The 17905-nt window shown below is 36.1% G+C and overlaps 1 protein-coding gene across 10 annotated transcripts in view; it reads left to right on the top strand.

The window, feature by feature from the left end:
• The window catches only part of CPEB3 (cytoplasmic polyadenylation element binding protein 3), an 80602-nt gene that overhangs the window by 18562 nt on the left and 44135 nt on the right, over nt 1–17905 (top strand). For 7 of the 10 annotated variants that reach the window (XM_085065180.1, XM_085065184.1, XM_085065187.1 and 4 more), the window contains exon 3: nt 10636–10795. In XM_085065180.1, the coding sequence (XP_084921306.1) occupies nt 10636–10795 (160 nt within the window). The remainder of the gene's footprint in view (nt 1–10635; nt 10796–17905) is intronic. The other 3 variants (XM_085065188.1, XM_085065182.1, XM_085065186.1) reach the window with 1 other exon arrangement.

Raw genomic sequence — 17905 nt, 5'->3', positions numbered from 1 at the left:
GTGTTTTGGAAGAGAAGAAATCCTTGAATTTCAGTCATAAAAACTAGAAAAAGTGTTTGTCATCTATGGTTTCATAATCTGCTTCAGTTCTTGCAGTTCTTTAGTTTTTATTTGCTGGTCGGATATATACAGTACTGACATTCTTGGACTAGCTTTACTAGTTGCACTGATTGCCTTGCTGACTCTGGCTCCTTTTGATTACAATGTTGCCATGCCCCTCATCTGTCATTGATTTGGATAGGTGATATTGCTTTCTCCTACTACTTAGCTATGTTCTCTGTTTACCCTTGTTTACCTGATTTTCCTCTGTGAATGGGAAGACCAGTTATGGCAGCTACATTATTTTCTCCTGTCTTCTGATGTTTTAAAAATTTTTTGTCAGTCTTGCATGTCTTTTTTCTAGACATTTGTTGTCCAAGGTACTCATACTGACCTTCTTACAGTTTCCCTGAATATATGTAAGTGGCTAAACATTGTGGTTCTTTCCTTGTAGCAACATTTTCTCAAGGCGCCTGTCAGGTTTTATTACCTTGTGCAAAAAAAAAAGGAGAATTCTGTTGCAAATCAGGCAGGCTTTTATCTCAAGACATTTTTCCTGTCTGGAGCAATCTTTACTAAATTTGCCATGTGCTAATCAGTTTAACTCTTATGATGTAAAAGGAAAGTGTTTTTCTTGCTCCTATGAATATACGGTTTTCAATTTCCGCATAAAGAAGGTTTCCGGTTGGTTAATTGGCTGCTCACACTTGTACTTGTGTATCTTGTAAGTGATTTCTGAATTATTTTAATTAAATCCAAATGTGCAGCAGTAATTTGAATGCATTAACATCTACCTGACAACACAACTGCTCATAGCCTCTTCTTATCTAAGAGGAAGAATTTTTTATTCTGGTTATTTTAAAGAATTTTAACATACGTATTCAGGCACTTTATACATGATACAGTTAGTTATTCTTTTCCTCATATCCTGTATGCCATTAAGCCCCTTAGGCAATAGAAGATGTAAGTATGCATAGTGTGATTCAGTTAGTATTTTAATATATTATCATATGAAGTAATATATTTAATAAATTAATTCTGAATTTGTTATTAAATTGAATTTTTTTCATACATGGGATGATTCAGTACTTGCAACTGGAAAAATTCCTTTGTTTATAAAATTTAATCTGGAATGGAATTGTTTGCAGAAACCATGATTTGAAGAATTCTTCTTGATTTGATGAGTTGCTTCTAATTAGAATGTAATTTTGGACTGGGATTTTTCTGCTCCGCTTCTGCCTGCCATTCCTCTAAGTGGGACTTGATGTTACAAGTGGTCTTTGGATTGCTGCTGTCTGCTGTTTCCTACCTCATCAGTTGCATATATGCAGCCTTTGGTACTTTTGCAGACAATCAAATACTTAATAGCAAATATTTTTAAATTAGTTTCTAACATAATGATCCTTTAAGAAAAGGTTTGCCTGTTATCTCATTGGCTATACAGGAGTCTTCAACTCATGTTTAGAAGTAGGTGCACAGCTTGAGAAAGCCTGTAGTTCTGTTTCTCTTACAGGAAGGTGTCTGAGACAGCTTGGGATTCTGTGATAGATTATGTCCTTGATAAAGTCCCAGGATGGAGAACATTTGCTACCTAACTATTCTCAATCCTCATTAGGAAGAAGGTGACAGAGTGGATTGTTGTGTGCCACAATTTGTCATGCATATTAATCATGCTGTAATAGTATAAAGTTAGGACTTGGATAGTTCACATGAGTAATTGGAAATTAATTAGTAATTAAAAGTATATTGCAACTAATAGGTTAAACTTTTTCTTGAAATCCTGCTGGATACAAAGTGACATCACACTGCAAAGGTCACCTCCTTGTCTATTCTGGGAGCTGTTTTTCGTTGCAAGTGTTTCTGGCCCAGATTAGGCCTATGAGTAAATATTGGTGAATGACCCCAGTTCCCCCCAGCCCATACTAACAATGATCCCCACTGCACCATTTCATGTTCTGAAATGGAACATGAACATGGCTGTACTCTCTAAGGGTAGTTCTCCAAACCTGTAGGTGAGGATGTTGTCCTGTGAGAACAGCTGAAATATGGTCCCTCTCTTTTGTTAAAATAGCTACTAGAGTTCTGACACCTACAAGATTTTTGTCACGAGGCACTGTTTCCTGAGCACAACAGAAATGGAACAGGAGCCTGCCTGACTTGGGATGTACCAGTTAGATGCTATTTTAGTCACATTTTTCTTAAAAGCACAATGATTAGGGGTGAGAGACAATGTTTTATTTGTCATCAGGCTTAAACACTTCAGGGACACTTCTTTTTTTTTCTTCTATGAATATATTCCTTGTCACTGATGATCAGGAACTGTAGACAAAACCAGTGTTTCTGAGAAATCCTTGAGTCTCATTGGCTTGGTGGCCTTAGTTAATGAAGCTACTGGGCAATGGTGCTCAGGCATTAGTTTGACAGTGATCACTTGTGTTCTTTTCTGTCTCCCATTTTGTCTCATTGTGCTATCATACCATGAGACAGACTGTAAATCTTCGAGACAATAGCTTCCTTTTACAATATGCCTCTACTGTCTTTTACATTCTTTGGTCCAGACTGCGAAGTGTGATAATTCAGATCCTTTAATGCTGTAGAATCCCCAGTACTCCCTCCGTCTTTGCATCTCTGTAGTGCTTTCATCTTGTGATTTGGGGTTTGCACTTGTGCTGATTTGTCTGGCAAGGAGTTCTTAGGTCAATGTTAGTTTTTCCTTGCTATGGGACCCAGGCAACATTCTACTGAACAGAGTGGTAGAAGCCCAAAGGTAACTTATCAGTGCTGAACTCTTGTACAGCAGGCCAATGAAGCAGTTAAATTATGTCATTTTAATAGCTCAAGGGTATAATGAATGGGCTTGTAAATTCTACTGCTGACATCTTTTTTTTTCCACTTGCTTGTTTTTGTGAATTGATGGTCATCTTGGGTGTAACTACTTTAATCCTGTATTTTACAAGTGTTAGAACCATTTGTTACTGGAATCAGTAACTATAATAGAAAGTGGATACATCAGCTTTTTGAGATGCATTCAGCAGCAGGACTGATGAGCAGATTTTTATCTAAAGCATCACATTGATCAAAATATGACTAAACATAAATCCTGTCACTGAGTGCTCAGTCAGTTGTACTGTCTGCAGATCATTCCCTACATTAGCGTAATGGCTGTAAAAATAATAGGTGTTTTGTTGATTCTTCTGATTCTTTTTTTGTTGTTGTTGTGGGATTTTTGTTAGGGTTTTTAAAATAGATTGCTTAATTGTTTTCATGGCAAAAGGAAGATGTTTGAAATATTAATTGTATTATATTATATTTCTCTTTGCTGGTAAAAGATGGTGTTCCCCATTGGAGCATTTGACTCTTTGTGCTTTTCTGTCATTGAATGGAGAAATAATGCTAGTGATCATGTAAACAGTATGCTTAGCATATTATAAAAGCCTGTATTGGAAGAAAAACCAAGAGGGCTTCAAAGGACATGATATGTAGGCTATTGCTTAGTAAGGCTCTAATGAAAAAATCTAGCAATATAGTGTAGAATGTATATATATATATGTGTGTGTGTGTGTGTATGTGTATGTATGTGTAGTTTCTATTAAGTAGAGCCATATTATGGTTTGTTCCCTGCAGCTCCAAAACATGAATTGCCTAAACCAGGGGAACAGTTAATGTGTTCCTCTCTGTTCTGTAGTTACCACATCTATTTAGGAAAAAGCAGAGTAAATTCAATTACTTTCTTCCCCACACTTTGCGAGGAAATATTGAATATTCAGTAACTTGACAGGATATTCTGTTTAAGTGATACCAAATCTTATAGCTATAAAGACTCAACTTTTTAATATATATTTTGAGCATGTATTAAGTTTGTACAAAAAGGGAGTCTCAGCTGCAAAGTAAAGGGACATTTAAACCAAATAAGATAATTTTATTAGTTTTTGTAATTCCATATAATGCTGGTTGTATCTCTTCCTATTCCTGTGCTTTTTAGTTAATCTGAAAATTAAAATAACAAACATTTAACTGATTTTCATTTTCTTCTAACATTTTAGAACTCAGAATTTATAAGGGGTTAAAATTTGAATACAGCTTTACCTTTCTTTGTGGAAAAATTGCCTGAGTAGGTCAAGTTTTTAAGGCTTTTGGATTCAATCCAAGTTCTTGCATGTTAACTATAAAAGTTTATATAACACAGACAAGGTGACTAAATATTAACTAGAGTTTTGAAATGTTATTTTCCAAATTACATGGAAATGTTTCCATAATCTGTATACAGTTAGGTATTGTTTTATATTTGTATTAAACCTTTTTTTTTTTTTTAGAAGCCTGCTAAATAAGCTTTAAAAAATTCACCTTTTGCCTAGTGAACTTCTGAACACCTATGAAATAAAATGTGCTACAGTTTGTGGTGTTGAGAAAAGACAAATGTATGAGAAGTTGATGTGTCCTGTGCACATTCCAAAAGCAACAATAACATAAGAAAACATTCCCCAATTTGTTCCAGTAAAGGAACACAATAAATCCAGCTTAGATTGCTACTACCCAAAATAAACTGGAAAGATAAAAAAGAAAATGGAATTCAAATAAAATTCCATTAAGACTTGGTGTTAGTAGCTGTGCCTCATTATGGGCATAGAAAAATTTACCCTATTTGTTCCATTCTACATACATTTTATGTCTGCTCATTTGTTTTGGTTTATTGCATATTTTTATTAAATCCAATATAAGGAAGAATTTCTGAAATTTCTGGTCGTTCTAGGTCTGCGTGCATCTGGGTTGTCAGTCATGTTGTCATTGGCAGCATTCCAGCACCAAACTGCAAAGGAAGTAACACTTGCTATTTACAATTTTTTTTATTTCTTTGTACAGTAATAATTTCACTTTACCATGTGACCATATTCCTCAGATTTTGTATATTTTGAAAGGCTTTTTTTTTTTTAACTTCACTGAGAATGCAACTGGGATTGCATCCCAGCTAAAGCTGCAAGAAGTGAAGGGCTGCCCAGCGAGCATTTAGAGCATGCTGTATGTGATTATTCATGTGCACCATCATGGCATGTTGAGCATGTCCCAAGCTAAACTTCAGAATACTTTTTTTGCAGTTGTTGGTTTTGCTATTTTGAATTGAGATACTGAAACAAGACAAACTTGTTTTCCTCGTATTCTTAGTAATAAGCCCTGCTGCAGGTGCTAGAACAGAGTGAGCGAGCCCCATTTGAAACAGTGCTGGCATTTTACCCTGTATTTATTCAAAGCTGTGTGTCCATTGACTTCAGCTTTAGTTGGCAATGCTTAGCAATCCTGTCCAGCCAAATCCAGGTTTATATTGGGCACAGAACAAAACACAGCAGTGACCCCTGTGAAGAAGTTTGCATTGACAGGAAAGTTTTTTAAGCCATAGGAGTTTTAGCTGTTCCCTAGATCTCATCTTACTCTTCTGATCAAAATACTATGTGTAATGTCGCAGGATCTGATGATTCCTGTGAGCCTTGCTGGATTTGTGGTATGCTGGAAACAGTTAATATTTCCGTGAGTCTAAGCCATCTTGTTGCTCAGCAGAGTTGGGTTGTGTTGTGCCACATACTGGTGCAGAAAGCTGAAAAATCTAGGGCAACGTGAAAATGTAGAACACTGAAATAAATTACTGATACTGAGATAGTGTTCAGAATATAGGAAGCTTGGAAGCTTAGTAGGAAGTCCGTGAACTGAAATATGTAGACCCAGGGAAATGTATCTTTGGGGGAGTCTAGATACCTGAGTATTTGTTGCTTGCACAGTAAAAAATATGCAGATAAGGGGTATCTCTCAATTCCATGTGTATTTTATGCTATAGATGTAGGTGACCATACCAACAGGGATTTAACACATGCAATCATGTTTCACAGTTAAGGATTCTGAGTATGGATGGGAGCTAGGCTTGGGCAACATGTGATTGCTGACATGCATTCTCAGGGTAAAACTTGTCTTTTTAACCGTATTTTAATAATTAACAGTCAAGTGTCTTTTCTGCCATAATCCTCTGCAGAGACAGAAGAAAATTATATGGCTTCAGGTTTTGGAGCAAGATGCTTGTTCTCCATGCCTCTGCCATAGGATAGGTCAATTATTTCCTTTTTTAGTTCATTAGTTCCAATTACTTTGGGCTACCTGTTCAACTGAGAGAGTTAGTGAGGAAATCAGGCTGTATTAAGATCTGCTTCTCACCTGTTATGGTCCTAGCTATGTATTTGGTCTTGACATTGTCATCCATGAGGTACTCATATATTTTTTTTCTCATTCTTTATCTTCCCCTCTCACCAGTAAAGACACGGTTTGTATCTGCTGGGAGAGAACTGAAGCAGTGCTTGGTGTGCCCTGCCCTTACATGCCTGTGCTGTGAGTCTGAAGGGGGCAGAGCAAAGGCTACCAGGTTACAGAGTACAACAAATGGGGAAAAGTTCTTTTTATTTCAAATGTTACACGTGTCAATATTTCACGTACTGCGAAGTAATATTTGTTTCATGATTAAGATAACTTTCAAAATGACTTTGCCCCTCCTGGAATTTGCTGATGCACTTATTACAGTTTGGCCATCTACTGGAATAAGTGACAGAGGCCTAGAGATAGACCTATTCAAAGCACTGTTTTGATTTCTTCCTAGAGCTTGTTCATTGTGTGTATTGGATGGAGACTGGAGACCTCTGAATAATTATCATGGTTGTGTAATTAAATACACATTTTGTACATAATGCATATGCACAAAAGCATAAGATTTAGATAAAATGCACATTGTTGGATTTTCTCATTTTATTTAGTGTATTGACTCAGCAGTTATTTTTGGCAGTTACTCTTTGGTTTTGGGTTTTTTTCAATTAAAATGTTATAGACACTGTATTTTGTGGGATTTTTAATCACCCTTACAAGTAAGATATTTAGAGGTAGAAGGCTGAGAACCAACTCCAATTAAAGGCCCATTTCACTTTGTGATCCTTCAAAAATCTGATCCTGATATGCATTTGTAATTTTTCACCATGCTTAACATGTCCTCTTTGAGAAAGTGTATGGCATGGCCGAATGTATGGATAACAGCCATGAAGGAAGGGCTGGGATTTAAAGCTTTGAGACCCATCTCTCCTCTAAGAACTGTTATTGCTAAGCTGTTTTTCTTTCTTTCAAGACTGGAGTATTCTAAGAACTGAAATATGCTGCCATATCCACCAGCAGCTAACAAGTCAGGAGCTGCTGTCTGCACAGAGCAGAAGCACAATCCAGCATGGGCAGGCTGGACTTAATGTTTTGCTGACTTAATGATTATTCTGTAGCCAAAGACAGTGCCTTGTGGTTGGAGATTTCTCTTTTATCCATAATGCAGTTTATCTAAGTAGGTCTTAGGAGCTTTGTCTTCTTTAGGAAGATATCCCAGCAGATTTTCTAGACTTGCTGGATTTTCAGACTTCTTTTCCACGTTATTTATTATGCTTTATCATTCTGTATTTTGTATATATTTTGATTTTAGTTCATGGTCCTTGTCCCAGAACTTTCTTTCAAAGTTCTCATGCTCTGCTAAGGACCTTTATGAATTGTTTATGTTGTTGGCATTGTTTGGCAATAGATTGGTAGCCTGTGGAAACAATGCAAAAGGCAAATCTAGGAGATGGAACAGTATCAGCTCACAAAACCAGGGGAACCTGTTCATGCTGAGAAATGAGGAAACATAATCGTGTGTGTGTGTGTGTGCAGAAACAGCAGTCGTCTTGGAAGAAATTGCTGAATTTAGAAAACAGTCTTCAAATCTGCTGAGTACAAATGAGTTACTGCTGAAATGAAAGCTACTGAGAAAAATGGTAATAGCCCTTTTATTTAGGAGCTAGAATGTTAGCCCTTACTAGTGTTTTATCACCCACACTGCAAAGTCTGTAGTCAGCATGCGTTATGCACTGCCACAACATGCTCATAAAATCTGTTGTGTCTAAAATTTCCTTTACTAGATTTATCTTGCTCAAGTGCTATAATGGGAAGTGTTATAATTGCCTGGTAAAGAGTTTTGATTAAATCGATCTTCCTATGTCTAATGTAGGTCTGTTTTAATCTTGAAAATATATTGCAGGTTTGTATGCCCCTTGAAAGGTTAGGAAGATGCAGCATTCTAATAAGCCTGCCCTGCATAGCATTGCTGCAATGCTAGGATTTCTTTCTCCTTTTTTCTGCTTGTGTCCATGTGCACAGCTCCTTGGCAAGTTACAGAACAAAGTAGGACCTCCCAGGGATTTGCTGCTATAGTAGCATGGTTAAAATATAACATACATATGTTAATAAAGGACAATTAAATTCAATTTGTAGGCAGTGTCCTCTTCTGAACTCATGCCTTCCGACCTCTAAGACTGTAATCTCAGGAATGTTTAAAGCTGAAGTAAACTATCATTGTGGCAAAAGCAGCAGTCCTGCTCTTTTGCTCTCCTGCCAGTGTTGGTTTTGCCAGCTCAGCTCTGCTACAACTGTATAATAAATCAGATCAGGGCACAGATGTGACTGAAAAATACTTCCCTACCCCTACTTAGGATATAAGCTGTATGTTTGCATTTGTATTTTCTCTTTGAAGAGATGTTATAGTTGGGTACTGGAGCATCTGACCTCTTTGTGCATGCACAGTACACACATCTAAAAGAAGCAAATAGGAAAAGACAAACATTCTTGCTTTGAGGGAATGATTCAGATGCTATTTAATCAATTTACTATTATATCACTCGAATAGATTTTTTTTACATCCAAGTTTTGTGTTTTCAATCTAGCCTTGGTTTTTTGGTTTTTTTTTAAAGGAAGTGAATATGAAATAAACTCTTCTCTCCTCCTGCTGATTACTTAGAAATGGGGGTTTTTAACCAAAATAAGTTTTCTTTTTTGGAAAAAACCCCAACCTCAGCTTTTTGGCTGTTTTTGTTTGGCTTGTGGTTATTTTTCCTCCTAGGATCTACTTTGGATTTCCTGGACATACATTTTATTTTATATTCCAATGTATTGATCCACTTGGATAGGTGAACAAGTACTCTTTTAAATACAGTATACAAATCCTGGCATTCTAAGCAGCTGTAAAAGGTATAAAAATCATCAACAATCAGAACTGAAAATCAGTGAGCTCATTTGAACTTCAGTACTTAGTATAGCTTCTAACAGAAATCAAGTCGTATTCTTTGAACATTATGTTTGACTGCCAAAAATGCTCAATAGATTAAATAAATGTGTAGAGAAAATAATGGTAGTCCACTAATAGAATATACAACAGTAGCATGTTTTATAAGGGAAACTGGGTCTTCAGTTTAGAGTAGGGACTGTGGGAACATGGGACTTTTGACAGTAAGATTATCTGTATTTCAGAGCTGTCTCTGACAGCAAGCTTTTAATGATGTGTATTTATTTTAATTCCAGAACAGGAATATTAAAAGAAAGCTTAATTTACACCACTGAACTCAGTTCTCTCCTTTACTTTTATTTAAAGACAACCTAAGAACAAGAGGGTTCAAGAGAAATAATATTTAAGACAAAACTTTTATTACCTTTTTTATGGATACTTCTGCTTTTTCTCTGAGAATTTTAAGTTTTAGTTTTTCAAGCAAGAGTATCTTCTAGTAACCAGCATGTGAAAAACATTGTTCTAGGAATTGTGGGAGCATATTACAATGAAGGTTTTGGTTTGCAGAGTAGAATGTTACACCACTCCTTATCAATTGTAGCATCATATAGCATACAACTCCCCTTTTTCTTAATGATAGTGATGACAATTGGAAAAGGAATGTTTTTGTAGCAACAGGATGACTACAAGGGGCCATTCTGTTATGCTTATGTCGTATGGTGTACAGTGCTCTAGATATATGGGGATTGGTGGATTGTTCCTGAACTTTGAAAATGGTTGTTCTAGTAGGCCTGCTAAAGACTGATTCTGGGTTTTGTTTTTATTTTCTTTTCTTTTTCCCTTTTACTTACCAAAAGCAGAAGCAGAACTACAGTGAATTAAAAATGGGGGATTCAAACGATACAAACCAACCCTTGTTCAGGTTTTTGAATGCCCTGTGGTGGAAGTGTTATCCTAGCTTGCCTTTATTTTTTCTTGCACCTAGTGTACTTTCCTTAAACTTGTCAGACATATGTTAGAAGAATTAATTTGAAGAATTAATTGGTAATTTCTGGAACAAAGCTGCCTGCTGGTGTCTTGAGCATTGCTTGCTTTTGCTCTCACATTAAGGTAGCACAGTGACAGAAGGCAGATGATAGAGCTGTAAACCAAAAAATCTCTGAAACAGTTTTGCTTCTCCAGTGTAAGCATTAGTATTGCTTTATGTCTAAGTTCTTATTTAAATGATAATGTTTAGAATTAGCTATTGCTTGTATGTATATTTTTAGAAATATTTTAAAGCCTCTTTGCATAGCTGTGCTGATGAAAGCAGCAGTTGCAAAATGAAGGGTATAATTTTAACTACTGTAGACATATTTATAAGTTTTTTCCTTATAAAAAGTTCTATCAAGAAGAAATTTAGACTTGGATGCTGAAATTTATATAACAACAAATGAGCCTATGTTAGAAAATTAGGTTTTTGAATAACACTTGTTTTCTTCTTTTGTTTTTTCTTCTAGGACCGGAATAGGCCCTATGACACTTTTAACTTGCACTCTTTGGAAAATTCCTTAATGGATATGATAAGGACTGATCATGAGCCTCTGAAAGGTAAACACTACCCTCCCAGTGGCCCACCAATGAGTTTCGCTGATATAATGTGGAGGAATCATTTTACAGGTTAGGAATATTCATATGTCCATGCTTGCTTGGTGTTTAAACAAAAATCAGCTTTTCAGTATTTCTATAAACTTATTGTTAATGAATGAGTTTTCAGTTATGTGAAATTTCTGTTTTCCCATCTTAAGATGAACTTCCCTACTCTAGGAAGATAAGGTGAAACGTGCATACATTTATTATAAGTGTACAATCACAGTAGTATCAAACTGGCGTATCTGAAACATGGGATTTTGTATCAGCAAATTGCACAGTGAGATCTCTTGCTGCAGTCGCTTCAAAAAATGTGTAGTGCAACTGGGGTCCAGTTGTGTTCAACATCTCTTTCAAAGGTTATACAACACTTAGGTGTAGATTATCAGCTAGGATACAGTGGTCGTAAACTAACCACTGTGTCCAGGTTACTCTCTAAAGTTTTTTCAGGTTTCTTTTAAACAAATTTATCTTAATTTGGATTTCAAATTGTTAGGGGGAGCCAAAAGATAGGTGTTGTTAAGTACTGGGAAAGTTTTGATTATTTATGCTGTTAAATTGTGTTTGTTCTACCAGGTGTTGCATTGGAGATGAAACCATTTCTAATACTTAGCTGGTAGTGTATAGTGAAAGGTGTGGCAGCATTTCATTGAATTCCTGACCAAGCTGCACCCTCCTTTTTTCTTAATCTTTCATTGGTTAAGTTTAAAAATAGGTGCATGTTCTTGCTGACTTTTAAAAGGTAGTTGTGAGCCATATACCATGGAAGTATTGAACAAGAAATGGTTCCCAAACACGGAGTAGTCAGAACACAAATTTAGTTGTGCATAGCACTTCCTACGCTAATGCTTATATACATGCTTTTGATGTCATGACTGCCTCATTTACTGTCCTTTCCATTTATAAACGTTTTTTCTTGGTCAAAAGTATTGTACCTTTTTTGCTATCTTTCTGGGTACAGATTTTTTTTACAACCATACAAAACTGGCTTCTCTACTTCTTCTAACCTGTGCTTTCCCCTGTTATCTTGAAATTTGCTGTGCTGTAGCCTTCCTATATCTTCAACCATTGTTCATCTGTCTAGAATGGCAAGGAGTACAGTCTCATGTCTATTCTGATCACAGACTTCTGAAATAAGGGTTAAACTTGAACTTAAAAAAACAAGCTCAATGAAATTGAGATTTCTGCTGGATATATGTTTCATATGGCTGGCATTGGAATATCAAATAAAATACAAATTGCTAGTAAGTAAAGTGTTTATTTTATCTTATTAGATGTATAATAATCTAGCTAAAACTCCTATGATTTTTATGGGTTTTTTCAGTATTTAGTTAAATATACAAATAGAGATGAATTTTTTAAAGAATGAATTCCCATGTGAATCTGTGGGAAAAAAAGAAAAAAAAATGGGATTAGAAATTGGATTGGATATTAATTGCTGAAGTCGTATATTAGTCATAAAGTTTAAATTGATCTTTTCCATTTGACAGTGAACCATTAGCTTTACTTTTGCTCCAGCAAAGGCTTGGGTCTCAGACTGGATGTGCTCTAACTATTTCCTTTTGTCAGTCAGTGCTTCTCACGTGTTTTGCCTTCCTGCCTTGTTAATGATCTCACTTCCAGTCCGTAGCTGTGGGACAAGTCTTCTTTTGTGTTACTTATCTCCCTGTGTCTCTGCCTACCTGGTTGCTGGGGTTTTTACCCCAATGATATAGTTCCTTTGCCTGTCTTGCTTTCTTCTTCTCCTCCAAGTACGGGGCTGACTTTGCCAGCCCCCAGCCTTGCCCTGCCCTCGTGTGCACTTTCTCTGCTCCTATTTTCACACTTGCAGCATGACTGGGAATATTTGTAGGAGAGGCTCTTTCAGGACAAGTTCATTCTTCCTGGCAAGAGGTGTCACCTTCCCCTCTGTTAACAGATCTATGTTACTGTTTTAGCTGAATCCTTTTCCTGAAAACCATTCCTCTGAAGACATTGATCTAGTCCTCAAATCACTTTCATACTGCATTTTTGTTGTTTCTTTTTCTGTGAAAATCAGTCTCAACTGTTTTCCTATATGTCCCACTTCCTTTCCTCTGCCAAAGGTGCAGAAGGTTTTCAGTTGCTGTTCTTCTTTGCACCTTCTTCACATTTTGCTTTATGTTGTTTTCTAAACTCACCTGCTTTCTCTGATTTATCCTGCTCTCCTCTGACACTCCCCCTTAGCAGGTAGAAGGACATATTATTCTGTTACCACATTCAGAAAGTAAGTGATCAATTCTGCTTGCTTTTGCTTGTTAAGTCATTGCCACATTTTTGTTTATTTTCACCTTGAAGCTTTTTGAATATATTGGTTATGTCCTTCAGCTCGATTTTTTTTCAGTTCCTCATAGACATACCTGTGTGAATGCCTCTTGTGCAAAATTTCTGGAATATTGTTAACTTAACCAAGTCTCAGAGCTGGTTCCTCTTCATTTTACCACCTCTGTCTTTCATAGTAAACTGTTTTTTCCCTTTAAATCTTTACTTCCTCTTGCATCTGTGATTGTCCTCTCTTAGGTTTGTGCACTATTTCTTCTGTAGATACAATATAAAGCAGCCACAAAAATCCTGATTTAAAATAAAAGCAATGAGATGGCTTTCAAGTGATGTTTTTTAATCGTTCATCTTTAGGTAAATGAGTCCTTTTTTCTCAAACAATCATAGCTGGCAGTGCTTACAGGTCAGTTTGCCATACATTTAGTATCCAAATTTTTAAGTGGAAAAAGTGAAAAAAAAGGGTACCAAAAGCCTCTGATTTTGAAAATACAGGAAGATTTGATTCCAGAAAATCTATATGTGTCTTGGGACCTCCAATACATGTTACAGAGCCAGCAGAGCTGTTTCAGGATCATTTCAACCTTCTGCTGCCAGCAAATACTTATTTTTAGAAGCACTGTCTATATATGTATTCATTAGTAAAATATTGCAAGTGGTTTATCTGAAGTTTGAAACTTTGCATGGAACATAACCCTTCTTGGTACATGTGCCTCCTGTCCCAGCAGATACTTGGAACAAAAAATAATTCACTTAGGTAAGGAACAAGAGCTCTAGATCAGAATGTGGGTGAGAGGATTAACCATGAGAGATTCTGATGTGAAGACAAAATTGAAATGCCTCTGGGATATTTACTTCTTGTTTTGGGGACTGAGTTCCTCATGCTCTGTTTTGTTCAGAGTAGTGGAGGAGCTCAGAGTGAGGGAGTCTGTCCTCTTCTTTGTAGTAGCTGAAGCTTCATACCCTTCTCTCAATCTGAGGTATGGTCAGACTTTGTCCTGTAGGCCATGGAAATTGAGTTAATTTCAAGGTCACCAAAGCAGGTCACTTGTTTTAAAGCATGATCCACATGGCCTTGAAAGGGCATGTGATTAAGTGACTTTTTTTGAGGAGGGACTTTTTTTTGCTTTCAAGTGTGGAATAGAGCAAGTCTGATAGATTGTTAGTGCAATAGAAACTACCTGGTTGTAACTCTTGCAATATTGAGTTACGCTGAGCGGGTGCTGACCCAATCTGATTGGCAGGCTGGCTTGGTGCTCTCCAGTGAGGAGAGCCAGCTCAGTTACTCAGTCCTTTTTATGTATTTCTTGCTGTAAAAGAGATTTGAAATCTGGCTCTGAGGTTTCTGGACTTAAATTACCAGCATATCCATCTAAGTTGCATTTTATCCTGAGCCCAGTCTTGGGAAAAGGTGCTCCGTGTTTTGTTTCTAAAACTGATTTCTTTTTCTCAGCTTTTCCTGCCAGATAGAGGAACCCTTCTGTATGTTCCTGTCTTTCTGTCCTCATAGTCTGGGAACTGTGTCATTTTACCAATCATTTTCCATTTCTGTGCTTTGAGATTTAAGGAATGTAAATTAATTGAAAAGGAATTCTCATTTTTGTTTGTCCCAAGACACTTTGGCAGACTTCCCTACCTGCCATCTCTACTGTCAAGATTGGCTTCAACAATTTTCTTTCAGTCAATGCTGATAAATACTTTCCTTCTTTGAAAGGAGGGGAAAAAAAAGGAAAAAATTCAGTAATAGAATTAAGCTTTAAGCCATTAAGCTTCGCCTGGTTAATGACAAATTACAGTGTATGGCCCAGAGTATTTGGCTGTTCCTTGTGTCAGTTGTAATGAGGCCTCTATGACAGAAATGTGCAGTATCTCCTAAGATGTTTTTCCTGAACAGTATTATTTATTTTCTGAGTAGCCAATAAAATATATTATACGCTACAAAAATATGAGAGACAGTTTTGCTTTAATGAGGAAAGGTTATATTTGCAGTATTTTATAATCTTTTTTATGTACATACTGCTTTGGCCTAAAGCTGTAGGGCAAAAGTGAATTATCAGAATAGCTATGGGTGGATGCCACTTATCACTGACTAGAACATTTCTTTCCTACATAAAAGTGTCTCCTGTCTGTGGTGTAATATGTCACTGTTGCAATATGTTTATCCGTGTCAAACTATTGCATTACAACACAAACAGAGGCATTCTGATCTATAAAAAATATTTTGATCAGTAGTAACCAGCAGCTGCCTTTGTTCTATTTTTAAATAATTAAATAAAATGTTTCAGCTGTGTTAGATCATATGCTGTGCACATGTGCTACTGACAGGTCATGAAACTAAGTATAAAATTGAGGAGAGAAATAACGTCCTTCAAAATATTTCTTTCAAATTTACTGTTACACCAGATAGCAGTAATATTTGGGTTTCATTCTAAATCAGAACAGAAACAAACTCGTAATTTACAAATCCCCACCTAACAAAACTTCTGATTTTTTAAAAAGTAGAAGTGTGACACAACTTCAAATACAAGTATTTGGAGACAACACATGTACAAGGAACTTTCAAGAGTAGCCTTTATTATACCTAATTTTAATGGATATCATACTGTAGAAGGATGCATAAAGCATGTGTTGATTGTCATAATATTTCAGTAGAGATCAAGATGTTGAATATAAATGTACAACAATTCAGAGGCAGAAATAGTGTCTGTGGGGCAACTTTATATCTTGATTTTCAGTACTAATTGACACCCATTTATTTGTGTAATACAAAACTGAAGTTACTGGGTTACTACTTCATAACTATCACTAAGACTGTATCAGGTCATATGAAAACTAAGCACAATTTAAGATTTGTTGTTTACATTTAAATTAATTACATTTTAACAGCCAAGTGTTTGAAGATTATGTGCAACTTAGTGTTGCAATAAATACAGAATGGACCTTTACATTTCCACTTTGATTTGCATTAATTTCAATACATGCCACCTGATTTTGTTCAGCTGTAAGTGTTCCTAAGGTTTTTGTAAGCAAAGCACTAAGTTTGCCACATGACCTAAGAAAAGTGAAGGTGAATGGATCATATTTGTGTTTGCAGTCACCAGCTGAACACAAAGGTCATGCAAATAGAACAAATGTTGTCATCTCAGTCCCAGAAATGGTGCTACACTGTTAGAGCTTTTTGCAACACTTTCATTAGAAAAAAGTGCAGTGTTCCAGCATTTCCCAAAATCTCGATGCTCATCAGACTCCTTTCTGTAAATGCTCATGAAAAACAGAGTGAGCAGACAGATATGTTTGCACATGTATTTGTGTTTAAAATTAGGCCCCTCGTGCTAATCCTTTTAAAGAAAAGAGAGTGTGTTGCCTTTCCATTTAAAACTCTGGTTATTTAAGAAAATCCTCTAATTTTTTTTTTCAGGACAGAATATGGTTATTAAATGGTTCATATTTTTTAAATTAAATAAGTGCCTTTTCCAATGATTCTGTAGTATGATCATACTTCCTAATTTGCTGCTGGCAACCAGCATGTCCTTGTCTTTGACCTGCTGAATCTGGTTGGTCAGGAGTGGTGGGGATTTTTTGTTTCCTTTGTTTAGTTTCAGAAGTCGTAATTGAGATAGCAAATTTTCCTTCTCTTTATTTCCATTTTTTCATTGTGCTGTTGAAGACTGACCTCACAAAGACCTAAAGGTGTTTTGCTTTTTTTTCTTTCTCACTTCACTACTGTTTTGAGGGTTTTGTATATTTCGGTATAGATTGCTAATTGAAAAGTCTGCTTTGATTCTGTTTTATTTTAGCCCAATGAAAAATACCTCTTTTGAATACAGTTCTAGAACTTGATGTAGAATGAGAGTATATATACAAATACTTGTCTATCGCTTACAAATAATCCCAAATTTAATTTGTTTTTCAAGTCTTGCTTTCAAAGTACAATCCAAGTATAAATATATAGCTGTTTTCAAGCAAAAAATGTTTGCACTACTTAAATATATGCAAGACGGTTGTTTTATTGGAGCAGTGTAATTTACTTATAAAATCTACATTTCATTGTAATGTATATGCTGTTTTGTTTTATAGGTTGCTTTCCCTACTGATAGGATATATATGCTTAGTCAGTGATAGGAAGAAGTTTTAGTACTGATATTCATAGCTGGTAATTATACACTTTCTCTTCACATTGCCACAATATGTTTTTGAGCAGTTAAAGTATATACATGTGAACACAGTAATAGTTCCTCATATTTCCCGTCTGGCAAACAATAGTACTTTTGTTCTACTCAGTCTTTAATTTTTTTAAAGATCTGTAAGTGTAGGTGTTTAAATTATGGGTGTGAGCAAATGGCAGATATACATAAAGAAAGAGAGGGGAGAATAAAGTCAATAAACTTCTTCAGGGAGTTACTTTTTATTTTTATAATTTTTATGCAGACCCTTGCTTACAACATTCTTGGTGTTGACATCGTCTTGGGCATGTATGTTGAATTAATGTAGCATAGTTTCAGATGTCTGTAATTTTGGGGGAAAAGGAGAGAGAATGGTATAAGGTCTACTCAGGTAAAAATTACTAAAATTCTTGTATATGCACATATGCTTCATGCTTTGTGGCCATTTGTGAATCCTGGAGGCCACACTCGTGGCTGAGCTGGGGGTATGGGGAGATGGGGGTGTGTGGGGTCATAGGTGGTGCTGTAAACTGGACTCCTAAATACATGCAAGTCAAATGAATAATCCTGTTTCACATGTTTGGGGTAATATTCTGGTCTTGCTTTGATTTTTGCACTCTCCTGTGTGTAAACTTTACCCTACCCAACTCGTTACCTATCCATCCAAATAAGTATTGGTGGG

Source organism: Lichenostomus cassidix, chromosome 6 (assembly GCF_008360975.1).
Source record: "Lichenostomus cassidix isolate B80296 chromosome 6, HeHo_3.0, whole genome shotgun sequence".
NCBI classification, from domain to species: domain Eukaryota; kingdom Metazoa; phylum Chordata; class Aves; order Passeriformes; family Meliphagidae; genus Lichenostomus; species Lichenostomus cassidix.
This window is presented reverse-complemented; position numbering and strand designations above follow the sequence as displayed.